General features: G+C 46.9%; 1 protein-coding gene across 1 annotated transcript in view; it reads right to left on the reverse strand.

Moving 5' to 3' along the window:
- Positions 1 to 4,836: 4,836 nt before the first annotated feature.
- Positions 4,837 to 24,924, reverse strand: part of SLC35A2 (solute carrier family 35 member A2) — a 172,281-nt gene continuing 152,193 nt past the window's right edge. The window contains exons 5-7 of the mRNA XM_078664652.1: positions 6,127 to 7,482; positions 5,509 to 5,941; positions 4,837 to 5,446 (exon numbers count right to left, since the gene is read on the reverse strand). Of these exons, the coding sequence (XP_078520778.1) occupies positions 7,455 to 7,482 (28 nt within the window). The 3' untranslated portion in view covers positions 4,837 to 5,446; positions 5,509 to 5,941; positions 6,127 to 7,454. The remainder of the gene's footprint in view (positions 5,447 to 5,508; positions 5,942 to 6,126; positions 7,483 to 24,924) is intronic.

Consider the following 24,924-nt stretch of genomic DNA (forward strand, 5'->3'; position numbering starts at 1 on the left):
TTTATATTGAGCTCCTTCAGCCATGTGGAGTGTATAACCTGTTACAGGGAAGTGCGTCATATGCCTCCAGAATGACAACACCAAGGAACAGGAATGATGGAGTGTGCTACAGAGACATCTGTTCTCGTACTCATAAAATGACCCTTCCATGTCACCGGAAGGATGGAGTCTGCTGCAGAGATGCATCTGTGCTAGTACTCATGACCTTCCATGCCATCGGAAGGATGGAGTGTGCTAGAGAGATGCATCTGTCCTAGTACTCATGACCTTCCATGCCATCGGAAGGATGGAGTGTGCTAGAGAGATGCATCTGTGCTAGTACTCATGACCTTCCATACCATCGGAAGGGTGGAGTGTGCTGGAGAGATGCATCTGTCCTAGTACTCATGACCTTCCATGCCATCGGAAGGGTGGAGTGTGCTAGAGAGATGCATCTGTCCTTGTACTCATGACCTACCATGCCATCGGAAGGGTGGAGTGTGCTGGAGAGATGCATCTGTCCTAGTACTCATGACCTTCCATGCCATCGGAAGGGTGGAGTGTGCTAGAGAGATGCATCTGTCCTTGTACTCATGACCTACCATGCCATCGGAAGGATGGAGTGTGCTAGAGAGATGTATCTGTGCTAGTACTCATGACCTTCCATGCCATCGGAAGGATGGAGTGTGATAGAGAGATGCATCTGTCCTTGTACTCATGACCTTCTATGCCATCGGAAGGATGGAGTGTGCTAGAGAGATGCATCTGTCCTAGTACTCATGACCTTCCATGCCATCGGAAGGATGGAGTGTGCTAGAGAGATGCATCTGTGCTAGTACTCATGACCTTCCATGCCATCGGAAGGGTGGAGTGTGCTAGAGAGATGCATCTGTCCTTGTACTCATGACCTACCATGCCATCGGAAGGATGGAGTGTGCTAGAGAGATGCATCTGTCCTCGTACTCATGACCTTCCATGCCATCGGAAGGATGGAGTGTGATAGAGAGATGCATCTGTCCTTGTACTCATGACCTTCCATGCCACCGGAAGGATGGAGTCTGCTGCAGAGATGCATCTGTCCTAGTACTCATGACCTTCCATGCCATCGGAAGGGTGGAGGGGGCTGGAGAGATGCATCTGTCCTAGTACTCATGACCTTCCATGCCATCGGAAGGATGGAGTGTGCTAGAGAGATGCATCTGTGCTAGTACTCATGACCTTCCATACCATCGGAAGGGTGGAGTGTGCTGGAGAGATGCATCTGTCCTAGTACTCATGACCTTCCATGCCATCGGAAGGATGGAGTGTGCTAGAGAGATGCATCTGTGCTAGTTCTCATGACCTTCCATGCCATCGAAAGGATGGAGTGTGCTAGAGAGATTTATCTGTCCTAGTACTCATGACCTTCCATGCCATCGGAAGGGTGGAGTGTGCTGGAGAGATGCATCTGTCCTAGTACTCATGACCTTCCATGCCATCGGAAGGATGGAGTGTGCTAGAGAGATTAATCTGTCCTAGTACTCATGACCTTCCATGACATCGGAAGGGTGGAGTGTGCTAGAGAGATTAATCTGTCCTAGTAGTCATGACCTTCCATGCCACCGGAAGGATGGAGTGTGCTAGAGAGATGCATCTGTCCTAGTACTCATGACCATCCATGCCATCGGAAGGGTGGAGTGTGCTAGAGAGATGCATCTGCTAGTACTCATACCTTCCATGCCATCGGAAGGATGGATTGTGCTAGAGATGCATCTATGCTAGTACTCATGACCTTCCATGCCATCGGAAGGATGGAGTGTGCTAGAGAGATGCATCTATGCTAGTACTCATGACCTTTCATGCCATCAGAAGGATGGAGTGTACTAGAGAGATACATCTGTGCTAGAACTCATGACCTTCCATGCCATCGGAAGGATGGAGTGTGATAGAGAGATGCATCTGTGCTAGTACTCATGACCTTCCATGCCATCAGAAGGATGGAGTGTGCTAGAGAGATGCATCTGTCCTTGTACTCATGACCTTCCATGTCATCGGAAGGGTGGAGTGTGCTACAGAGATGCATCTGTGCTAGTACTCAAGACCTTCCATGCCATCGGAAGGATAGAGTGTGCTAGAGAGACGCATCTGCTTGTACTCGTGACCTTCCATGCCATCGGAAGGATGGAGTGTGCTAGAGAGATGCATCTGTGCTAGTACTCAAGACCTTCCATGCCATCGGACGGATAGAGTGTGCTAGAGAGACGCATCTGCTTGTACTCGTGACCTTCCATGCCATCGGAAGGATGGAGTGTGCTAGAGAGATGCATCTGTGCTAGTACTCAAGACCTTCCATGCCATCGGACGGATAGAGTGTGCTAGAGAGATGCATCTGCTTGTACTCGTGACCTTCCATGCCATCGGAAGGATGGAGTGTGCTAGAGAGATGCATCTGTGCTAGTACTCAAGACCTTCCATGTCATCGGACGGATAGAGTGTGCTAGAGAGATGCATCTGCTTGTACTCGTGACCTTCCATGCCATCGGAAGGATGGAGTGTGCTAGAGAGATGCATCTGTCCTAGTACTCATGACCTTCCATGCCATCGGAAGGATGGAGTGTGCTGGAGAGATGCATCTGTCCTTGTACTCATGACCTTCCATGCCATCGGAAGGGTGGAGTGTGCTACAGAGATGCATCTGTCCTAGTACTCATGACCTTCCATGCCATCAGAAGGATGGAGTGTGCTAGAGAGATGCATCTGTGCTAGTACTCAAGACCTTCCATGCCATCGGAAGGATAGAGTGTGCTAGAGAGACGCATCTGCTTGTACTCGTGACCTTCCATGCCATCGGAAGGATGGAGTGTGCTAGAGAGATGCATCTGTGCTAGTACTCAAGACCTTCCATGCCATGGGAAGGATGGAGTGTGCTAGAGAGATGGGTCTGTCCTAGTACTGATGACCTTCCATGCCATCGGAAGGATGGAGTGTGCTAGAGAAATACATCTGTCCTAGTACTCATGACCTTCCATGCCATCGGAAGGGTGGAGTGTGCTAGAGAGATGCATCTGTGCTAGTACTCAAGACCTTCCATGCCATCGGAAGGATAGAGTGTGCTAGAGAGACGCATCTGCTTGTACTCGTGACCTTCCATGCCATCGGAAGGATGGAGTGTGCTAGAGAGATGCATCTGTGCTAGTACTCAAGACCTTCCATGCCATCGGACGGATAGAGTGTGCTAGAGAGATGCATCTGCTTGTATTCGTGACCTTCCATGCCATCGGAAGGATGGAGTGTGCTAGAGAGATGCATCTGTGCTAGTACTCATGACCTTCCATGCCATGGGAAGGATGGAGTGTGCTAGAGAGATGGGTCTGTCCTAGTACTGATGACCTTCCATGCCATCGGAAGGGTGGAGTGTGCTACAGAGATGCATCTGTCCTAGTACTCATGACCTTCCATGCCATCAGAAGGATGGAGTGTGCTAGAGAGATGGGTCTGTCCTAGTACTGATGACCTTCCATGCCATCGGAAGGGTGGAGTGTGCTACAGAGATGCATCTGTCCTAGTACTCATGACCTTCCATGCCATGGGAAGGATGGAGTGTGCTAGAGAGATGGGTCTGTCCTAGTACTGATGACCTTCCATGCCATCGGAAGGGTGGAGTGTGCTAGAGAGATGCATCTGTCCTAGTACTCATGACCTTCCATGCCATCGGAAGGGTGGAGTGTGCTACAGAGATGCATCTGTCCTAGTACTCATGACCTTCCATGCCATCGGAAGGATGGAGTGTGCTAGAGAGATGCATCTGTGCTAGTACTCATGACCTTCCATGCCATCGAAAGGATGGAGTGTGCTAGAGAGATGCATCTGTCCTTGTACTCATGACCTTCCATGCCATCGGAAGGATGGAGTGTGATAGAGAGATGCATCTGTCCTTGTACTCATGACCTTCCATGCCACCGGAAGGATGGAGTCTGCTGCAGAGATGCATCTGTGCTAGTACTCATGACCTTCCATGCCATCGGAAGGGTGGAGTGTGCTACAGAGATGCATCTGTCCTAGTACTCATGACCTTCCATGCCATCGGAAGGGTGGAGTGTGCTGGAGAGATGCATCTGTCCTAGTACTCATGACCTTCCATGCCATCGGAAGGATGGAGTGTGCTAGAGAGATGCATCTGTCCTAGTACTCATGACCTTCCATGCCATCGGAAGGGTGGAGTGTGCTACAGAGATGCATCTGTCCTAGTACTCATGACCTTCCATGCCATGGGAAGGATGGAGTGTGCTAGAGAGATGGGTCTGTCCTAGTACTGATGACCTTCCATGCCATCGGAAGGGTGGAGTGTGCTAGAGAGATGCATCTGTCCTAGTACTCATGACCTACCATGCCATCGGAAGGATGGAGTGTGCTGGAGAGATGCATCTGTCCTAGTACGCATGACCTTCCATGCCATCGGAAGGATGGAGTGTGCTAGAGGGATGCATCTGTCCTAGTACTCATGACCTTCCATGCCATCGGAAGGATGGAGTGTGCTAGAGGGATGCATCTGTCCTAGTACTCATGACCTTCCATGCCATCGGAAGGATGGAGTGTGCTGGAGAGATGCATCTGTCCTAGTACTCATGACCTTCCATGCCATCGGAAGGATGGAGTGTGCTGGAGAGATGCATCTGTCCTAGTACTCATGACCTTCCATGCCATCGGAAGGATGGAGTGTGCTAGAGGGATGCATCTGTCCTAGTACTCATGACCTTCCATGCCATCGGAAGGAGGGAGTGTGCTAGAGGGATGCATCTGTCCTAGTACTCATGACCTTCCATGCCATCGGAAGGATGGAGTGTGCTGGAGAGATGCATCTGTCCTAGTACTCATGACCTTCCATGCCATCGGAAGGATGGAGTGTGCTAGAGAGATGCATCTGTCCTAGTACTCATGACCTTCCATGCCGTCGGAAGGATGGAGTGTGCTGGAGAGATGCATCTGTCCTAGTACTCATGACCTTCCATGCCATCGGAAGGATGGAGTGTGCTAGAGGGATGCATCTGTCCTAGTACTCATGACCTTCCATGCCATCGGAAGGATGGAGTATGCTAGAGGGATGCATCTGTCCTAGTACTCATGACCTTCCATGCCATCGGAAGGATGGAGTGTGCTAGAGAGACGTATCTGTCCTAGTACTCATGACCTCCCATGCCATCGGAAGGATGGAGTGTGCTAGAGATATGCATCTGTGCTAGTACTCATACCTTCTATGCCATCGGAAGGGTGGAGTGTGCTAGAGAGATGTATCTGTCCTAGTACTCATGACCTTCCATGCCATCGGAAGGATGGAGTGTGCTAGAGATATGCATCTGTGCTAGTACTCATACCTTCTATGCCATCGGAAGGGTGGAGTGTGCTAGAGAGATGCATCTGTCCTAGTACTCATGACCTTCCATGCCATCGGAAGGATGGAGTGTGCTAGAGATATGCATCTGTGCTAGTACTCATACCTTCTATGCCATCGGAAGGGTGGAGTGTGCTAGAGAGATGTATCTGTCCTAGTACTCATGACCTTCCATGCCATCGGAAGGATGGAGTGTGCTAGAGATATGCATCTGTCCTAGTACTCATGACCTTCCATGCCATTGGAAGGATGGAGTGGGCTAGGGAGATGTATCTGTCCTAGTACTCATGACCTTCCATGCCATCGGAAGGATGGAGTGTGCTAGAGGGATGCATCTGTGCTAGTACTCATGACTTTCCATGCCATCGGAAGGATGGAGTGTGCTAGAGAGATGCATCTGTGCTAGTACTCATGACCTTCCATGCCATCGGAAGGATGGAGTGTGCTAGAGGGATGCATCTGTCCTAGTACTCATGACCTTCCATGCCATCGGAAGGATGGAGTGTGCTAGAGAGATGTATCTGTCCTAGTACTCATGACCTCCCATGCCATCGGAAGGATGGAGTGTGCTAGAGATATGCATCTGTGCTAGTACTCATACCTTCTATGCCATCGGAAGGGTGGAGTGTGCTAGAGAGATGTATCTGTCCTAGTACTCATGACCTCCCATGCCATCGGAAGGATGGAGTGTGCTAGAGATATGCATCTGTGCTAGTACTCATACCTTCTATGCCATCGGAAGGGTGGAGTGTGCTAGAGAGATGTATCTGTCCTAGTACTCATGACCTTCCATGCCATCGGAAGGATGGAGTGTGCTAGAGAGATGTGTCTGTCCTAGTACTCATAACCTTCCATGCCATCAGAAGGATGGAGTGTGCTAGAGATATGCATCTGTGCTAGTACTCATACCTTCTATGCCATCGGAAGGGTGGAGTGTGCTAGAGAGATGTATCTGTCCTAGTACTCATGACCTCCCATGCCATCGGAAGGATGGAGTGTGCTAGAGATATGCATCTGTGCTAGTACTCATGACCTTCCATGCCGTCGGAAGGATGGAGTGTGCTGGAGAGATGCATCTGTCCTAGTACTCATGACCTTCCATGCCATCGGAAGGATGGAGTGTGCTAGAGAGATGTATCTGTCCTAGTACTCAAGACCTTCCATGCCATCGGAAGGATGGAGTGTGCTAGAGAGACGCATCTGTCTTAGTACTCATAAGATGACACTTCAATTACCCTACAAGGATGGAGCATGCTACAGAGATGTATCTCTACTGGTACTCATAGCAGAACATGGTTGTGGAATTGGTAGGTGACATTTACCAGCTGTTCAAAGGATGGGCTGTGCTACAGAGCAGAGTCAGTTCTCGTACCATTCGTAGTTTCATGCCATTGGAAGGACAGTGTGTTCCATAGATGTGGTGTCGTGATGCCCGTAACATAACCCTTCCATTCAATCGGAAGAATAGAGTGTTTGCACATACGTGTCACTCCTTGTACCAAAGATACTTCTACATGAATGGGAAAACAGAGCGCGTCAGTCTTAATGCCCATCACTTGACACTCCCATGACACCAGGAGAATTCATATAGAATGGCATCATGTTTGCGTTGTTAGATTAACGGAGTGCGTTACAGAGGTAGGACAGGTCTTCTATACATAATAAGGCAATACATCATCTGTTGAATGGAGCACGTGAGGAGTGACAGGCCTAGCACCCATGAATACTATCACTAAATGTCACATGACTGTAGGATGCTGCAGGAATGTAACAATCTGTGAACCCATAACATGATATCATAGATGTACAAGCATGTTACAGAAACGTGAGCCTTCGCGTCTAGTATGCTACACATACACCATCACTTGTGTGAGACACGCCATGTCCATTGTCACATTGTGGGATTGCGCATGCTACAGAGGTTCAACAGTACTTGTGATCATAACATTGTGAATGTTTCACCCTGAAATGAAAGAGCCATAACACTGAACTGGAAAATAGGCAGAGCGGCAAAAGTTTGGGTTCTTGGCCAGCTGTGATCAGGAAGACAACGAAGATATCCTGACAGCTGACAGAGACAGCTTGGAAGTGCACCATGAGCCATGGACTAGGAGCCTTTCTGTTTGGAGATGTTACTAAAACACAAACAAACACATTACACCATTAGTTAGTGTCGGCACAGATTAGGTGGCATAAAGTAGGGAGAAGAGACTTAGGTTACGCAATTTTCATTATCAATATTACCCAGGGAATCCGTCTTCTCTGCTTCTCAAGCCGGACTGGATGAAATCGAATATTCTGAAGGGTCGACCTTCCCAATGTAACTTACTATCACACTCCAAAGAGGCAGACATATTGGAATGGTTAAATGAAAAACAAACATCCCTATTTTTTTTCTCAGTTTGTTCCCCTTTTCATGTTTCTTAATCGGATTTTCTTGCTTCGTTTCAGTCAAGTTGTGAACATTATTCAGCTGTAGGATTCTAAGATATCCTAGTTGTGCACTTGGTGACTGCGATGTAGTCGTACCGGCTGACGGTAATGGATGGCGGTTCTTAGGCCATATCAGAGTTGTCATAGTACAGGGCTCAATCAAAGGGGTTTTAGAGACTTCCCATGCACAAGACGTAGCTTCCTCCCCATGAGAATAAGTTACAAGAGGCGGATGCCCTTGACATTGGAGGGGAAGCTGCGGTGTAGCAAGTAGCACATCAGGCTATGTGACTTTGGCGATTAAGATGTTTCCCTGAAAGCCAAATCATATGTGAAAAGCAACAATTTCTTCAAGTGGTCAAAGAATTCAATACAAATGAAAGTGTGTCAATGCTTTGCTGATTATGAGTAGATGAAGTACCCCAACTTCACACAATCAGGATATTTGGAATTCACCAGAGTTCAGTGGCTAAACGGGGACCCAGAACAATAGGTCAAGCGCCTTTATCAGGCCAGGGAACTTTGCGGTCAGCAACTTCATCCCGATTATGTCCAGGTTGGAGGATACCTTCCTGCATTAAAGCCCTTTCTCTAATTTGATGGCACAAGACATCACACCTTTGTCTCTAAGAGATTCAGAAGTTGATGTCCAACAACGTTTTGCAACGCAATCTGACAAAAAGAGTTTCTTACCCTCACAAAACATAAATGTTACCACATATGAATGTAACCGTGAGAACCTCATTCTATCAAGAATAAAAGCTGGGGCTGTGTTAGATTCCGCAACTCATTCCCACACAATCTCAAGAAAATTGAAGGGGTGAAAAGTGGCTAATTCAAGATTAGATTATATCAGGTATATGTACTTGATTCTTTTACACAAATGTGTTGGTAAATTACAAAAGGTTCAAATTGCCAAAGCCTCCTTGGTGCTAGGCCAAAGGAGAAAGCGAACCAGAGGAAATGCAAAGGACAAATGTTGCACTGTGCAAATGTTACCGAACAATAAAAACATCTCTAAGGGTCTTCAGAGTCTACACTGGGACCTTGCTTTTTATCCACCCGGGCGCAGTTTGGCCTGGTCCGTGTACATCTGGAACCCAAACCCAACAGCTATGATCTAATTGAACATTTAGCACCGTGGAGGCTAGCTCGTTTTAGGTTTACTAGAAATCAGTTGACAAGATTAGCCCAAAATAATGACCGCTTCCAGATGCCATGCACATGGAGTAAATTACTCCGACTTCACTGAATGTTAGACGTCTCTTTCCTTCCCTTTTCCACTTTCTACAACGCATAGCTCGAGTCGTAGTTTGTCACAGTACAAGATCAGCACAAAGAGTGGGATTAAAACAGGCGAAGGGCTAAACAGCCATGCAGCGTGATCCCTTGGCACAGTAGAGGCTCATTTTGTAGTGGAATTTTATCTGATAGTTACCATGAAAATTATTTTGGAATGGTTTGAAATCAGTGCAGTTCCCTCCCCCTGCCCACTCTACCATCCCCCATCTGCGTTTCCAGATTACCAAGGCCTTGCAGGATAAGGCCAGAATTACCCAACAGTTTGCTCTATTGACTGCAATTTACTAGCAAACCTTTGTGCACAAGAATGGCATGACCCTCATTAAATTACAAGCTGCTTGAGCGCTCCGGAGACAACACCCAGATTACTGGCGGGGCATGGAAGAGCTACCCACCTTCCTTCATGCCAGTGGCTGCAGGAGGCGGGCACCCTTTTGGGACCATGGACTGCAGTTCCAAGGTACTGAACCAGAGCAAGGGAGAGGCAGGAGCTGAAAAGAATGAAAAGGAGAAAAAGAAAGATAGGAAAACAGAGACAAAAGAAGAAAGTAGGGATGAAGAACACCCTCAAAAAGTGAGATGAAGACAATGGAAGAGTAGGGTGGGGAAGAAAGCACTGCCTTTTCCAAGGATCAGCCACGGCCAAGCTCTAATCAACCTCTCAATGTCCCGGCAGCACCGCCTCAGATACCTTGTACTAGACCCACTCAACGAAGGACGACCATGGTTCAAGCATGCTTTTGGCAATGCACTTGACTAGGGTGGCGTTTCCGGGACATTGAGTGGTTCATGGTAGGTGCTGGCTAATCTAGGTGTAAAGGGACCTCTGGGGCATCCTTGCGGTGGGCTATCAAGGCTGGCACAAATAACATTCCCACACAAGAGATCTCAGCAGATCCTCGGCTACCATGAGAGGCACTCGTCAAGAGGCTGCAGAGAAAGCCTTTCATAGTCATATACAAGGCGTTCACAAGACAGAGGCTATGAACTTCCACCCACAACTCCCTGCTTCACCATCACTCTTCCCAGGACATACAGTCAAATATTACATACGTGGGGAGCAGATGTTAAAAGAAACCATCGGTCCATTTCAAGTCCAAACACGCAACACAATATATTCGTAAATTCTCAATCTAAAGCTTCTAGTCTATCACCAATATCAAAAGTTAGATGACAATGGGAGGCAAAGCAGCTACTTGAGAGAATCAATCACATGTTCTATAAAACAACATGCTTAGAATACACACATTCTCCAAGGAAGGAAGGGCAACACGGAACATCAACTTTATTTATTAGTTGTTGGTAGCATGCTCATGCAGTCGTACACAATTACTACAAAGTGCGTGGAAGGGAACGCCAGACATGCAGGAGTTACTGAAAGGAATGGGTGATGCAAAAAGAATTTGATGCAAGTAGGGAAACAGGCAGTTAATTGAACAGAGAGGCCTCGAAAGGTTTTTCCTGAGTATGAGGTCAATCTCATGTGTCTCAGCTCTGTGCTTCCATAATGTTGGACCCAAGACCAAGAAGCTATGACCATGCCGTCTCGGCCAGTAGACTCCTGGAACTTCCAGGAGGTGGGTATCTGAAGACCAGAGTGATCCAGACAGGTGTTCGGAAGTCCTGGGCATGAGGTATAAAGGGTATTTATTATTAACCCCTTCGACGCTCATGACGAGCTCAGCTCGTCATAAGTTACGTCTCTCGTACGCTCATGACGAGCTGAGCTCGTCATGAACCGTGGGTTTTCGAAAAAGTCAGCGCACAGCGGGAAAACGCGTAGCGCGCATGAGGTTAAGGGTTCTGGACGTGACCCGGAGATATGTGAATTATATACGGCTGTCAACTGATTGTGTTTTGCGCTTTCAGTGCTCCATGAGTGGGATCATGTAGATTCTCTAAGCCTTGATGGTTCATCCCAAGTGGTTTGTGGCAGCTAGTCAGGACAAAAAGAGTCGATATAGTCCGGTCTCTGAGCCTATTAGATCCATTGGTCACCAGTACGACAGCTTTCACTAATAGAAAAACGATATCATTTACCGTCTCGGAGTCACATCCCTAAATTAAGCGAGAGTGAGTGAAGTGCTCGAGCGTGCAAATGGGGATAATTCTGTCCCTGGAATAGGGATGCCTTTGGATGCCGACAGACCTCCTGAGAATGGACGGCTCTACGTTCCGTAAGAATGGAAACCTTCTTCCTGACAATCGGAATGAGTGACGCAATGTATATTGGGTATTTTGTCCTTCCTGACCATTGACATTTGTGGAAAATTAAAAAGGAGTGTGGAGTAAGGTGGACAATCTCAACTTGAGGACAGCGATCTGGAGTTGCCCTTCTTGCACTGACTGGAAGTCTCCGAGCCATCTATGCAGACACCGCCTTGAGTTACGATTTAAGGAACAGAAAGATGGCGCTTGACAGTAGCATTAGGTAGTGCACATGTGATGTGGATAAGCAGTGAAATATGACCCAGGCGAGGGTCTTCGCGATGTGCGGGTAGAAGATAAGAAGGCAGAGATGTTTCCAAGACATTTTCACCATAGGTGAGGGTTTCAGAGTTCAACAGAATCCGATTCAGCATTTAATTAACTGAATTAATGTCGTGTTTTATATTACATGGAAGTTCACAATCCCTGCATAAAAGACAGTCTCCAATTTCTTTATTACAAGCAAGTTATGTCGCCTATAGTCACATGCAATAAAGACATTGTGGTGCTGCTCAAATTATATATATATATATATATATATATATATATATATATATTATTACAGTTGAGTTCTGACATCATAATGTGTACTGCCGGAGCCAGAAGCCACCGCGCAAGACAGGTACCAGAGGATAATTATAGCTGCAGTTTAAACACAGAAACCGGAATGGACTTCTTATTCTTCTGATCATTATTTATTTTAAACAGCCGTCCATGACACCATTTTTATGTTTTTTAAAACTACAACTACTTACAGGAAACATAGAATAACACCAAGCTGAGCCTCCAGCAATTATTTAAGCTGACCTACTTGAAATTTATTCTAGTATCTTTTTGCAAAAAATAAGGAAACAATAATTATTGTCCAATTCTCTGATCTATTCCAGGTCTCGTGATTGGTAGATCTGACAATTCATTGCTTAACAAACATTCCTATTTGTTATTTCCTAGCAGGACTTTCCGGGGGCAGAAGAATCATCTTCGTCCATGTGCAAGTGGGCAACATTGCTTTATCCAAAAGCTCTGGTAGGAGAAGACAAATGTGACTACTCTACGTCCTAGTGGATTAAAGTGAACTTTCAACTGCTGAGTAGTTGGAGCTTCGACAGCAGATGGCGTTTGGCGGCCTTGGAGATTGGTTCGAAGTCGGCTTACTATCGACTTGATAGAGACTCACTATGGTCTCGTTTTCCGCGATAAACGATCCTACTATGTAGATGGATTCTGCGCCTAGGACTTTTCGATTTATAGAACTAGTTGCTTAGTGATAAATCACTTCTAAAGAACACTACAAGACCTGATATACGGCTGCATATGTGTGTAGAGAGGCATCACGGATTTTTCATTTACTCTCTATGACCATTGAAAAAACAGCTGCCTAACACTTTGGACGCTGGACACCTCCAAGTTCCTTATAAGCTCTAGGCCTTGAAAAAGTCTCAGTTAAGAGACGAAACACGTGTCGGCGAGTGCGCTGTGAAGTTGTGAATAAAGTATTGAAATACAATAAAAGAAAATCTTGGAAAATATATCTGACAGATGTTTGAATTTGGAGCAAGAATACTGGACACTGTTTGAATCATGACTATTGAATATTGGTAGATTTTACTACGGACTTAAAAGCATAGTCTTATGAATTTCTACACTATGCACTAATGGGACATGGAATGGAGTGCTAAAAGTGGCTTGTTTTGTTCTTTTCATCTCCAGTATGAGCCACACGGGCCAAATGTGAGTCAAACCCATATCTGAAATGGGAACGTTTCAACGAGTTTCAACTAAAAGTCCATCAGTCAAGAGAAGCAGCATAAAGAGGAGATCCAGTAACCAGATTCTTTTAAACCTCACACATCACCGAGGCTGTAATGTACGCCAGATAATCAATCGATAGTAAGCCCACAAGGGTTATCTAATATGAATAAAATAAACTTAGGTGCTTCAATATAGCAATGATCAGTGGACATAATGTGTTCCAAGAACACTGGAATACATTTTGAGCAAGCAAAGGACATTCCTGTTTTAATGAGCCCTAAGTGAACCATTGTTGCTTGCTAAAGATTTTAGCTCCAGGCATTCTAGCTTGTAGTGCCAACATTTTTGAGAGTGCTCCAACTATCTGGTCCTCCAGGCACGGCTAGATGCTAGTTGCGTCTCTAGAAGGCTACTTGGTAAGAGACCAGAGAAGCCGACTTCAGGCCGAAGGGAAGAATTCTCAACAAGTAGAAGTCCAACAAAAATCGTAACATTTCACGTGCTTGGTCCCCACTGGTAAGCTCTCAGCAGGTTGTTGCAATGCACTGGGACATTTTTTTATAGTCTCTTATCAAGAGTTTGATGGTGTGGTTGCAGGCCTCCATGATACGCATGACGAGTGGCATTTCCATCCTCTCGCTATTGTACGGTATCACCAAGGATCTTACATGTTCTTTTCTCGATGCAATCTTCACTATTTGTAGTCTAAATTCCTTCTTTTAATAAGATGACCAGATCCAGGTTGAACCACTTACTGAACAATTTTCCCCGTTTTGCTCTTTTGATGGTATTACTGTGCCCCGATTGGGGCGTTGTGTCACCTTTAAGGTATTGTGTAGTTTGTTAACAGTTGGGGCTTTCTTAGGATTGCTGACTTTCTCCATGAAACCTCTGTTTATTTTTTTTTAGATTTCTGACAAAAAAGAGCTGTCATGTGGTGCTGATGTTTCCCATCAGCTGGGGGCTACCCCTTTGGCAGTAGGAGTCTGGCCATGTAGGCGTCCATCCAACTCTGGGTATGGGCATATCTGGGCTACATATGTTAACATTAGTGGCATTGGCCACTTGCTGCTGGCGTCCAAACAGGTCAGTGTTGTCTGTTACGTAGAATTGTTTGCGGTTTGTACTGTACAGTCTGCGCACAGGCTGAGAACACCACAACTTCTCCAGGCTCCTTCCTCACAGTCCATAACTATATGAGTTGGGCCTTCACTAGCAGCTTTCTTTGCATCTTGGAAAAAAATAGATCCACTGCATAAATACTTAATTTACTCAGTCATTTCACTTTTCCATTCCATTTTTGAAAACTGTTGCCCCCTGTTAGGCATTGAAAGCCCCAGGATTAACCAGAGTTTTCTGTTTCATCTCTTGCTTAAGTCTCGCCTACTAAACAGCACATTCAATGTCTGTTAGTTTACAGTGGGATTGGAGACTGCCCATTGCTTGCCATTGGTTGGCTAAACTGTCACTCATTTGCTCACTTGTTAGAGCTTTCCTTCCTCTTCCTGCATTTGCTCTTCCCCTGGAGCATGGACGCATTACTTGTGCCTTCACATCTCATTTTTCCAGCACTCCTTTTGTTTAAACAATCTTCGAAAGTGCATGTTTACTAGCCGTCTGCCTAGTGTGCTTTTCTTCCCCTCTTAGTGCTCGGTTTTATGCTCACTCTACGGCGTGAGCGTTTTCTCTCCAGGTTTTCACTGTTCTCTTGCCAGTTTACTTTTCCTCCCTCCTCCATGTTGCTCTCTATCTCTCTCTCTCTCTGTGCTTGCTTGCTTCCCATCCCCCACCTACAGCCCATGTGGCTTCACCCCGCCCTCCTGTTGCTCCCCCGCCCCCATCCTCTTTGATTCTACCCTCTGGATTACTCCCCCGTCCCAAACATGCTCCTCAAAGCAGTCTCTTGCCTGCCTTGCACAACCTTTCGATCAATTTTGTTGGGGTCAAATACTACAGCTCCACTTTTAAAGGGGCATGGTACCTACAATCAAGGCCTAGGGTGCATCAGTGGAGATCAGGTGCTCAGTTTTCTTTTACTGAAGTGCACAATGCCTTACCTCCTCTGATGCTCTACAGCATATGCGCTTCTGCCCTCCCAGAGCTGCTACAGAAGGAAACAAGTGCCTCAGAGGAGAAAAGCAGTCACTCCTCCTTTCCCCTCCACAAATTTTAGATTGGACTCCAAGGATTCCACAGTTTTACAACATCACAATTTTTAGTTCTCACCTACAAGACAGCTTCCAGCTGTCTGTAGCCAAAAGCCTATTGTGGAAAACAGTGTTTTTATTGGGATGAACAATTTGTGGGGTGGATCTCCAAAAGAGGCATGGCCTAAATACTTAAGGGTGTGGCTTAAAACGTGAACTACAATCCAGTGCTTTACACAGTACGGTGATTGTCCTGCAAGTAGGTGCCTCGTTTGGAGTTTTCTGCTATTGCATCCTTACAAACACCTAAAAAAGCCAGAACTATTGGTTTTGGGAGTGCTTGCTAGCAGTTTGATATAAATGAGTAACAATGATTTTGTTGAAAATAATTAGAATTGGTGATTACATACGTAGCCATCACTGGAAGAGGCCATGGACTGATGAGAATATGATCTGAACACTGTGACGTCCCCACTGACTCTCACGGCCTTCAGCCTCCGCTCCAGATCTCGCGATCATGCCCCATTATGAACACCCTCCCTCAGCCAGAACTCACCCGGACACCTCAGACTCAGGTCACCTGCCCCATACAAGCATTGGAAGACATGATTGCTCAACCTTTTAGAACCAAAACCTCTTGGCTTTGCCAATACTTAGTAAAGTCAACTCAAATTCCAATACAAAATTGCTGAGTTTACAAATTCAAAGTCCTCACTTATTAAAGTATGTTATGTTCTAGTAACAAGATTTATAGAGTGCGTGGCTGCCCCAGTAATGAGGCTTCCCAATGAAATAAGTTATCACACAACAGAAATATGCAGCAAAAGAGAGGTAGATGATTCTGCGTATTTCTCAAGTTAAGGTGCAAAGTATTCCAAAGGGCCATGCCAAAATCTGAAAGTAGCGGCCTCCTAATCTCTTTCTTGTGAACCGTGGAATCACTTCCAGGTTTATTGGGTTCAATAAGTGGAGAAGTGTGGCTCAATGGTTAGAGCGGCAGACCCTGATGCAGAGGTCTGGCCTGGACCAGGGTACAATTTCCGCCTCGGCGGGTCTTGGGCTCAATGTCCTCGGACCTGATAATTCTCGCCTCGGTGCCTATTCTAATCATGAGTCCCTCTCTGCAACTCTGGGCAATAGCTTGCTTAATATTCACAACGGCCCCAACAGCGCTGGGATGCCTGGCTTCACCTTGGGGGTGCCCAGGAGTGGGCACTTCACAGGGAAAAGGCCAGGAAGGGTTCCACAGCGGTATGCGTACAGCGCCAGGACACCCCTTCGAGGGTGATACGTGTGCTATATAAGCACTACATTTACATTTAATAGGTTTGATGGTAGATAGGGTTGCCCAAGTCCAAAGTGAATGGGGGCTCCTAATGCATTTATGATCTTATGCACTGTACTTAGGATTTTAAGCCTTATGCGCTTCTCGGTGGGAAACCGAGGACATTTCTGAAGGAATGTAATGCAATAGAAATAGAGAAACTCATTGCTAAATTGATTGGCAAAGGCAACAGGTCTCCAAGGCGAGACACTGGCTCCGCTAATGCTTGCTGCACACTGCTCTGAGAGTCTTGCTGTTGGATAACCTAAAAAAAAAAAAAATTCGCAATTCATTCCGACGTGCAGTTTTATACCGTGAACCTCTTTGAGAAGGACAGCAGCGTGCTTTACTCCGAAGCAACAATATGGGGTCAGAACATCTGGAATATCAACAGTCAGCACAGAGGGGGCGGAAGCAGGCTCAGACAGGGGTTGAGAGGAAACAGAACAGATGGCTTTGGAGTGCCTTATTAAATTAAAATGATGTTGATTTCTCTTCCAGATATTTAGGTTTATTTGAAAAGGGGCCCAGAGGGATGTGTCCGCAGCTTCTGGTCCAAGTGTCTCTGAGAACCGGCTCTTCAGGTCTGTGTATGCGCCAGCGAGCCTCTGCCCAAGAACTAAAGGTGGTGTTTCACCGTGGACCTGGAGGGCTTCTCACCTGGCCTCACCAATGGTGCAAGTCATGGCCTTCCACGCGGATGCAAGCTTCCCTTCAAGGACCATGTGGAAAGGAAAGCCCAGCCAGCATGGCTTTCATGGAGGCAACCCTGCACCTCCCCCCTCAGCCAATGACCCTCCCTGTAGAGCCCTCACTCTGCACTAGGGTCGCGCCCACAAAGACCTCTCTTCTCTGGACCCTCAGCTTAAAGGTATTTCCGTCACTCAATTCAACTTAAAAAAAAAACAAAAAACTATTTGCATGGGCAAAAGTCCTCTCCAGAATATGGAACAGTGGGACTTTACCTCAACAAACAGGATTTGCTGAAATGCGACTGGTTTGATGACATTTCCGTGTGAGACAATACAGTTCAAAAAGCCTAGCTTGAAGGGTGGCCCCAAGAGTAAAATTGGCAAGGCCCAGCAAACTCTTGTTTAGAAGTAGGTTCACTCCCAAAAAAACATGCACACACTTACTTATGCTACGGGCAGTAGGAATGTTTTTTCAGTGGGAATAGCGAAATAAATGCCCCCAAACTTATGGGGGCGTAGGAAATGACCCCTACATCTCACATTCCTCCTACTCTCTCGGGAAGAATTGCGGAAGCAACTGATGACGACTTTCCCCAGAGTTCCTGTTGCCCATTGATCGAAGAGCTTCCTGCCTGTATTACTCAACCAATGACCGTCATTGCGGTCCCCTAAAGGACACCTTGAGATCTGCCCACATCTCTCGAAGACCAGGCATGCCTGGCACATATTCTCAAGTACTCTGTGTTGGGATGGTAAGGCCGGACCCTACAATGTTTTTCCTGTTCAGTTTCTGGGTTATTCCTTTTTCGCCAGTGTGCCCAATAATCCTGCAGGGCCACAGAGGCTCTCCCTGCTTAGTTGAATGTCCTGTCACTGCTTCACTTCTGATAAAAGAAGAGACATTCTTTTAGGCGGCACTCAAAGTGAACCGCTGTCAGAGATTAGCCACTGCCCTCCCTACCTGGCATCAACAGGGCTGGTACAGGTGGCAGCACAAATTATATTTGAGAGGGGATTTTCTTCCCTGCGTCCTCATCGGGGAAACGTCTTCTGCGGTCGCCTGGATACAAGGCTTCCATATGCATGCGGTATGTATAGAACAAGTGTACACAACTTGTCTGTGTCGTGGGTAGAGGTTAAGGGCAGTGTCCATGGTGGAACCCATGGTGACAACCTAGAACGGTGGGGGCCTTGGGCCTGTCTGCTCAGGTTGATATTGTCCTGGGAGCTCACCCTTGGTGGACTCACGTTCCCACCCTAGCTCCTTCAGTGAGGAGATACGCTTTGATCCTGTGCTCCATTTGACGCTTGCTGCTGGGCCGCTGCCAGAGTCCTCTCAGGCCAAGCCTCATCTAGAAGAGATGTGGCCTTTCTCTGGGCCTTAGCTGGGTTGGCTGGCTCCTGTTGTGCTTGGCACCAAGCTGAGGTGTTCATGGAGTGGCTGTGCAGACTTTGGGGAGGTCCCGTAGAATTCGAACAGTACCAGAGAGCCAACTGGTCAGACTGGCATAAAGAATTGTGATCCAGGAGCAGCACCTTGCCAGTGCCTGTCTTCTTACAACAAGCTACGGACAAACTTGGACACAAGAAAGAAGAAGAGCTGCTGCAGTAGGAAGAGAACAGTCAGTAGAGAAAAGACTCGGTGAGGCACCTTGTCAGGGGTTCGTGCTCGACATAGAACCAGAGCCATGGAAATATCAGCCCAGAAACATGCTTTAAATACAACTACCAGCCCAGCTGCCCCAGAACCATGGTTTCAATTCAACTACCAGCCCAGCTGCCACAGAACCATGGTTTCCATAGAACCACCAGCCCAGCTGCTCCAGAACCATGGTTTCAATAGAGCCATCAGACCAGGAACACCACACAATGGTCCAGCACTCTAATTTCAATTGTAATTCGAGAGAGATAAATAATTTTTATATATACATTAGTAGATCAAATTTCATAAAGACAGTGGCAGTTCAGCAGAGTTGTTTTCAGCAAATTTCTTTATTCATAAATTCTTTTTTCCGCAGGATAAAAGACCGTAGCCAACGCGTTTCGTCCTCTCGGACTTCTTCAGGGCAAAAAACAAATTTTCTTGTGGTCTGTTATGAATTTATACACAGGTGAGATTTCTCCTTTTAAGATCTGATAAAACTCGATTATATCTGAGATTTTAAATACAGTGTATGGTGTTCATTAAAATTCAATTGCTGATTTCTTACGGATTTCTCTCCGTTTCATTTCCTGACAGGTTTTTGTAAATGGGTCGGTGGCGTGGCGTCAATCTTGATTTGAGGCATCAGACCAGACTCATGGTTTCAATAGAGCCACCAGCCCAGCAGCCATAGAACCAGAGTCCTGCTGATGCAGTGAGCCCTGTGAGACACACTGTAGGGCTGCATCCGTTTTAATGCACAGGACTGCCCGTCCATGCCTCGTCCCCGACCTGCCCATGTTGAAGGGTAAACTCTGACTATCCTGGATTCAACTCAACCAGGTCTCACACTACGTCAAGGACTTTGCTGCCCCAAGTTGCTAGGGATACTGTGACAAGGTTGAGTAAAATCCTTTGGTAGAAAAAGAATGTGAAAAAGTATATTCTGAGGTGTCCTGATCAAAGTCTGAATCCGGAATTACAGATTTATGGGGGTTTCTGACGTTTTCCCCCCCCCAGGTTTAGCATTTCAATTAAATATTTTTTGGGGATGTCCACATGAATAAGACCTTTGTAGCTCTGCACAGTGGAATATCCTTTTTAATGCTGCAAATATTCATCTGAACTCGAAGCACAGTTTGTACAAATGGGTTTGGGCCAAAGGGGAACCAGTCCTCGAATAAAGCAATACCTTTAAGGGAAGTCTAATGAAACACTAATACTCCTTATAATTAATTAAACTTACTGATTAATTAAAGTTTTATCAATTTTGATTGCACATAATGTACTTAGCTCAATCTTTTAATAGGTCTCTGGTAATGCAGTTTCATTGCGGTTAATGTTTGTACAAAAGGTGAAAAGGTGTCTTTGAATTTCGCGTGTTATTTTACCCGACTCAAACAGTATTTCCTAGTCTCATTATAGAACCAAAAACAAAAGCATATATTTACAAGTTGCAATTTGTAATGGCAAATGTAATCTTACTTAAATTATGTGACCAGCCTTGGGTCTGTTGTCACCAATGAGATGTGGGCCAATCGCTAAACTTACTGAAGTACTTCAAAGCGAATCACGCTCCATCACTGCATTCGCTGAACTGCTCGAGGCAGGAGTTCGAGCTATTGATTATACCTTACTTATGGCACCAGCCTTCGGTCTGGAATCACCAATGAGGTGTGGGCCAATCGCTAAACTTACTGAAGTACTCCGAAGTGAATCACGCTGCATCACTACATTCGCTGAACTGCTCGAGGCAGGAGTTCAAGCAATTGATTATACCTTTCTTATGGCGCCAGCCTTAGGTCTAGAGTCACCAATGAGATGTGGGCCAATCGCTAAGCGTCCTGAAGTACTCTAAAGTTAATCACGCTGCATCACTGCATTCGCTGACCTGCTCAATGCAGGAGTTTGAGTTATTGAGTAGTACTATTCTTAGGTCTGGCGCCACAAGTCAGGTGAGAGCCAATCGCTAACCTTATTGAACCACTCCAATGAAAATATTATGTTATGTTAATAACACTTCTATAGCGCGCAGCTGCCCTAGCCAAGGGGCGTCCCGGCGCTTCGGAGAGAGTACCCAAACACAACACAGCAGAGCAAAGACAGAAGCGCACAGATCAGAGAGCTAAGATGAATGAGGGAACAAATGCGTTTTAATAGCCCTCCTAAACTTCAGAAGCTCATCCATTTCACGAATGTGGGACGGAAGAGAATTCCACAGTTTTGCAGCCAGCACCCGGAAGGATCGACCTCCAGCCCTGCACAGCCTGAACCGAGGGACCACCACCAGGTTTTGACCCGAAGATCTCAAAGAGCGCGTGGGCACATAAGGCACCAGAAGGTTATCAAGGATCTGGGGAGAGGCCAACTTGAGGATCTTGAAAGATAGGCACAGGGTCTTAAAGTGGATCCTCTGTGCCATAGGCAGCCAGTGCAGAGAACGGATGGTATTTTCCGCAGAGCAGAACCTCGGTAGACCCACCAAGGCCCTAGCTGCGGCGTTCTGGACACGTTACATCCGGGCGATTTCAGCCTGGTTGGCCCCCAACAGGAGCAAACTGGCGTAATCGAGCCGAGATAGTATGGATGCCTGTATAACCAGCTGCCTAGTAGGAGCATTAAAGAACCTCAAAATAGGTCTCAATTCTCGTAAGATGCCAAAACAGGGGGCCGCCACTTTTTTAGTGTGGGCACAAAAACTGAGGGCAGGGTCTAGCCAAACCCCCAAGTTTTTTACCTCTGAGACTGTAATGGGAGTTGCGCCCAGTTCAGGGGGCCACCATATGTCACCCCAAAGATCTGTCCGCTTACCCACAATCATGACCTCAGTTTTATTAGCATTAAGCTGGAGACAGTTGGCATTCATCCAGCTAGCTGCCGCCAAGAGTTCGTCCCGGAATCTGGGGGCGTCAAGGTCGGAGTCCCCACTCAGGCCGACCGCCAGCTGCGTGTCGTCAGCATAGGAGACCATAGTTATGCCCCACTGCTTGACGACAGCCGCCAGCGGTCTCACATAAAGATTGAATAGTGTGGGACTCAGCGACGAACCCTGAGGCACACCCAGCTCCAGTGGATAAGACTTGGACTCATAAGGCGGGGTGGCTACTTTAAAGGTCCGATCAGCAAGGAAGGAACTAAACCAATTGAGTGCAGTGCCTGAAACACCCGCCTCTCCAAGACGTTGGAGTAAGATCCTGTGCGAGACCGTATCAAACGCGGCACTAAGATCAAGTAGTACTAGTGCCGCAGTCTGACCAGAGTCAAGCACTGAATGAAGATGTTCCGTCATTGAGAGCAAGGCTGTCTCAGTGCTGTGACCAGCACGAAAGCCATTCTGGGAGGAGTCCAGAATACCTGCCCTCACAAAATGTTCAGACAACAACCCATTCACATAGGCCTCAGCAATTTTAGCGGCCCAAGGGAGGAGAGAAATCGGGCGATAACTCAAGTTTAAGGGGGTCCATTGAAGCCTTTTTCAATATGGGTGTCACAACCGCCTGTTTCCATTTAATTGGAACAACACCAGAGGCAAGAGAAAGATTTATAAGGTGGCGCACTGGAGGAAGACAGATAGCAGCAGAGTCTCTGAACTGAGCTGGTCTCAAGGGATCCGCTGGTGAGCCAGATTTTATCTTAAAGGCCAGCGTATGAAATGTCTCCATCGACAGACTAGGAAGCAAGGTTAAGGTCTCACATGTGGCCAGTGTAGAGCGAGTGGGCTCCGCTACCGGTTCGTGATAGAAAATGCGCGATAAATAGCTTGAACTTTTTCAATAAAAAAAGCAGCCAGATTTTCGCAATGAGCCACTGAACATATTTCCGCCGCAGAAGCTCTTTTGGCCGTCAGGACCTTAAAAATTAACTTGGACGGATTGAGGCTATTTCTAAATTCCTGAGAGTAGTACGCTGCACGGGCTCTACAAACAGCTCTACGATATGTTTTAATTTTACAGAAATACAGGGTTTTTTTCCCAGTCTCATAGGATTTCCGCCAGTCCCTTTCTGCCTGTTTACAAGCTTTTTTTAACGGCACCAGGGAACTGTCGTACCATGGGCTGGGTTCTCTAGAGCGAACTTTAGTCCAAGCAGCGGGAATCAATGCATCCAAGGCCCGAGAGACCCAGTCACAAAAAAGGTCATACCCAGATTCTATATTGAGAAAAGGGCCTAGTGGGTGGACCTCCAGAAGATGATGAAAGTCCTCCAATTTGAGTTTCTTCCAGTGGCGTTTGTGCACTACTCTATCCAGGGGTTTAAATGGGTGCTCTTTGATCAAAAGAAGAATTTTCACTAAGAAGTGATCGGTCCAAGCGACTGGGCTGGGTCTAGCCACCTTAGCCCCAGTCAGATTCTTAAAAAGAGGATCAAGAGTGTGGCCCCCCACATGGGTGGGGAAGGAGACCAGCTAATTTAACTGAAGAGCCTCCAGATCCGCCAGAGTACTACTAATGGCAGATATATGACCGCAGTCAAAATGAAGGTTAAGGTCTCCAAGTATGCTGAAGTTTGCGCAGCCCATTGCCAAAGAGCTAGCAGATTCCGGGAGAGCCTTTCGAAAGGCAGTGTCACAACCGGGGGGACGGTAAATTAAGAGGCCAGAGAAAGTAAAGTGATGGCTAATAGAGATTCTGAAGAACGCACTTTCACATCCTACCACATCCACTACCCTCCAGTCACAAGGGTAGCAGGACTTTACAGCCACAGCGATGCCACCTCCCCTAGATGTCCGATTATGAGTGAAGATGGAATACTCAGGGGGGAGTGCAAGATTCACAACTGCCGTGTCCACTTCCTGAAGCCATGTTTCCGTCATGAAGAACACGTCAGGTGACTCATCCCTCATGAGATCATGAAGTTCAGAGTGGTGCTTCTGAAGGGATCTGATATTAAGATTCCAGATAGTAATATCTTGAAAGACCGGTGGTCTACTGCGAGGGAGTTTAACCGGGGAAGACTCCGTCAGAGCAGAAATAGAAGAAGGGGCATTGAGAGACCAAATTCCACAGGCACATTTATACGGGCCACATAGGGGACTAACAGGCCCATGCAAGCAACATGGGACCGATTGCCTAAAGCCCAACAGCTCATACCTGGAATATCTACTCACCGAGGACATTACCTGGGGAAGAGTGCAGAGTACCCCCACGCCTGCGCCTCCTTAGCGCTGACGGGCGCAGACGGGCAGGACTCTGGCACGACTCAGGCGCCGTGAAGGCGCGCCCGCTGCACGATACCGCTGCGCGCTTGAGGGCTGGCTTAAATAGGGTTACCGCGTGTCTGCAGCACCACTAGACCGCTCAAAATGGCGCCCACAAAACGTCACCACCACTCCCAAGATGGCGGCCGATTCTCCACTGTAACAGAACCCCCAGAACCGGACCCGCTAAAACAGCAGTGAATCAGCGATTAAAGTGCAGGTAAGAGGGAGATTGCCCAGAATTAAAATCAGGGGAGAACAAAGTAAAAAGTAACAGAGATACAAAACGGGTAGTTAAAAAATACGCAGCGCACCTTCAGCACAGCGCTAAAGCACGCGAGTCCGCAAACGCTCTGAAGAGCAAGGGTATCTTATCCAGGCTGACCCGCTTGATGAACCGAATTAAATAGGGTTACCGCGTGTCTGCAGCACCACTAGACCGCTCAAAATGGCGCCCACAAAACGTCGCCACCACACCCAAGATGGTGGCCGATTCTCCACTGTAACAGAACCCCCAGAACCGGACCCGCTAAAACAGCGGTGAATCGGCGATTAAAGTGCAGGTAAGAGGGAGATTGCCCAGAATTAAAATCAGGGAAGAACAAAGTAAAAAGTACTGCATCAGTGCATTCATTGGTCTGATATATGTGGCACAGCCAATCACATTGCTTGGAATGTAATCTGAAACTACGGCCATGTAACAGCTCTGGAATCCCCCTCTAAGGACACGATTCATAGAAAGAACTGGCAATGAAGAGGGGAGGTACAGTCCAGTGCAGGAGCGGTGCGGCTACGAGTAGAGACCCATGCCAGATTTTCAGGTTATCACAGTAAGGTCATTTTACATACAAAGAATCTAAATAGAACACATTGATATTGT

Source organism: Lissotriton helveticus, chromosome 10 (assembly GCF_964261635.1).
Source record: "Lissotriton helveticus chromosome 10, aLisHel1.1, whole genome shotgun sequence".
NCBI lineage: Eukaryota > Metazoa > Chordata > Amphibia > Caudata > Salamandridae > Lissotriton > Lissotriton helveticus.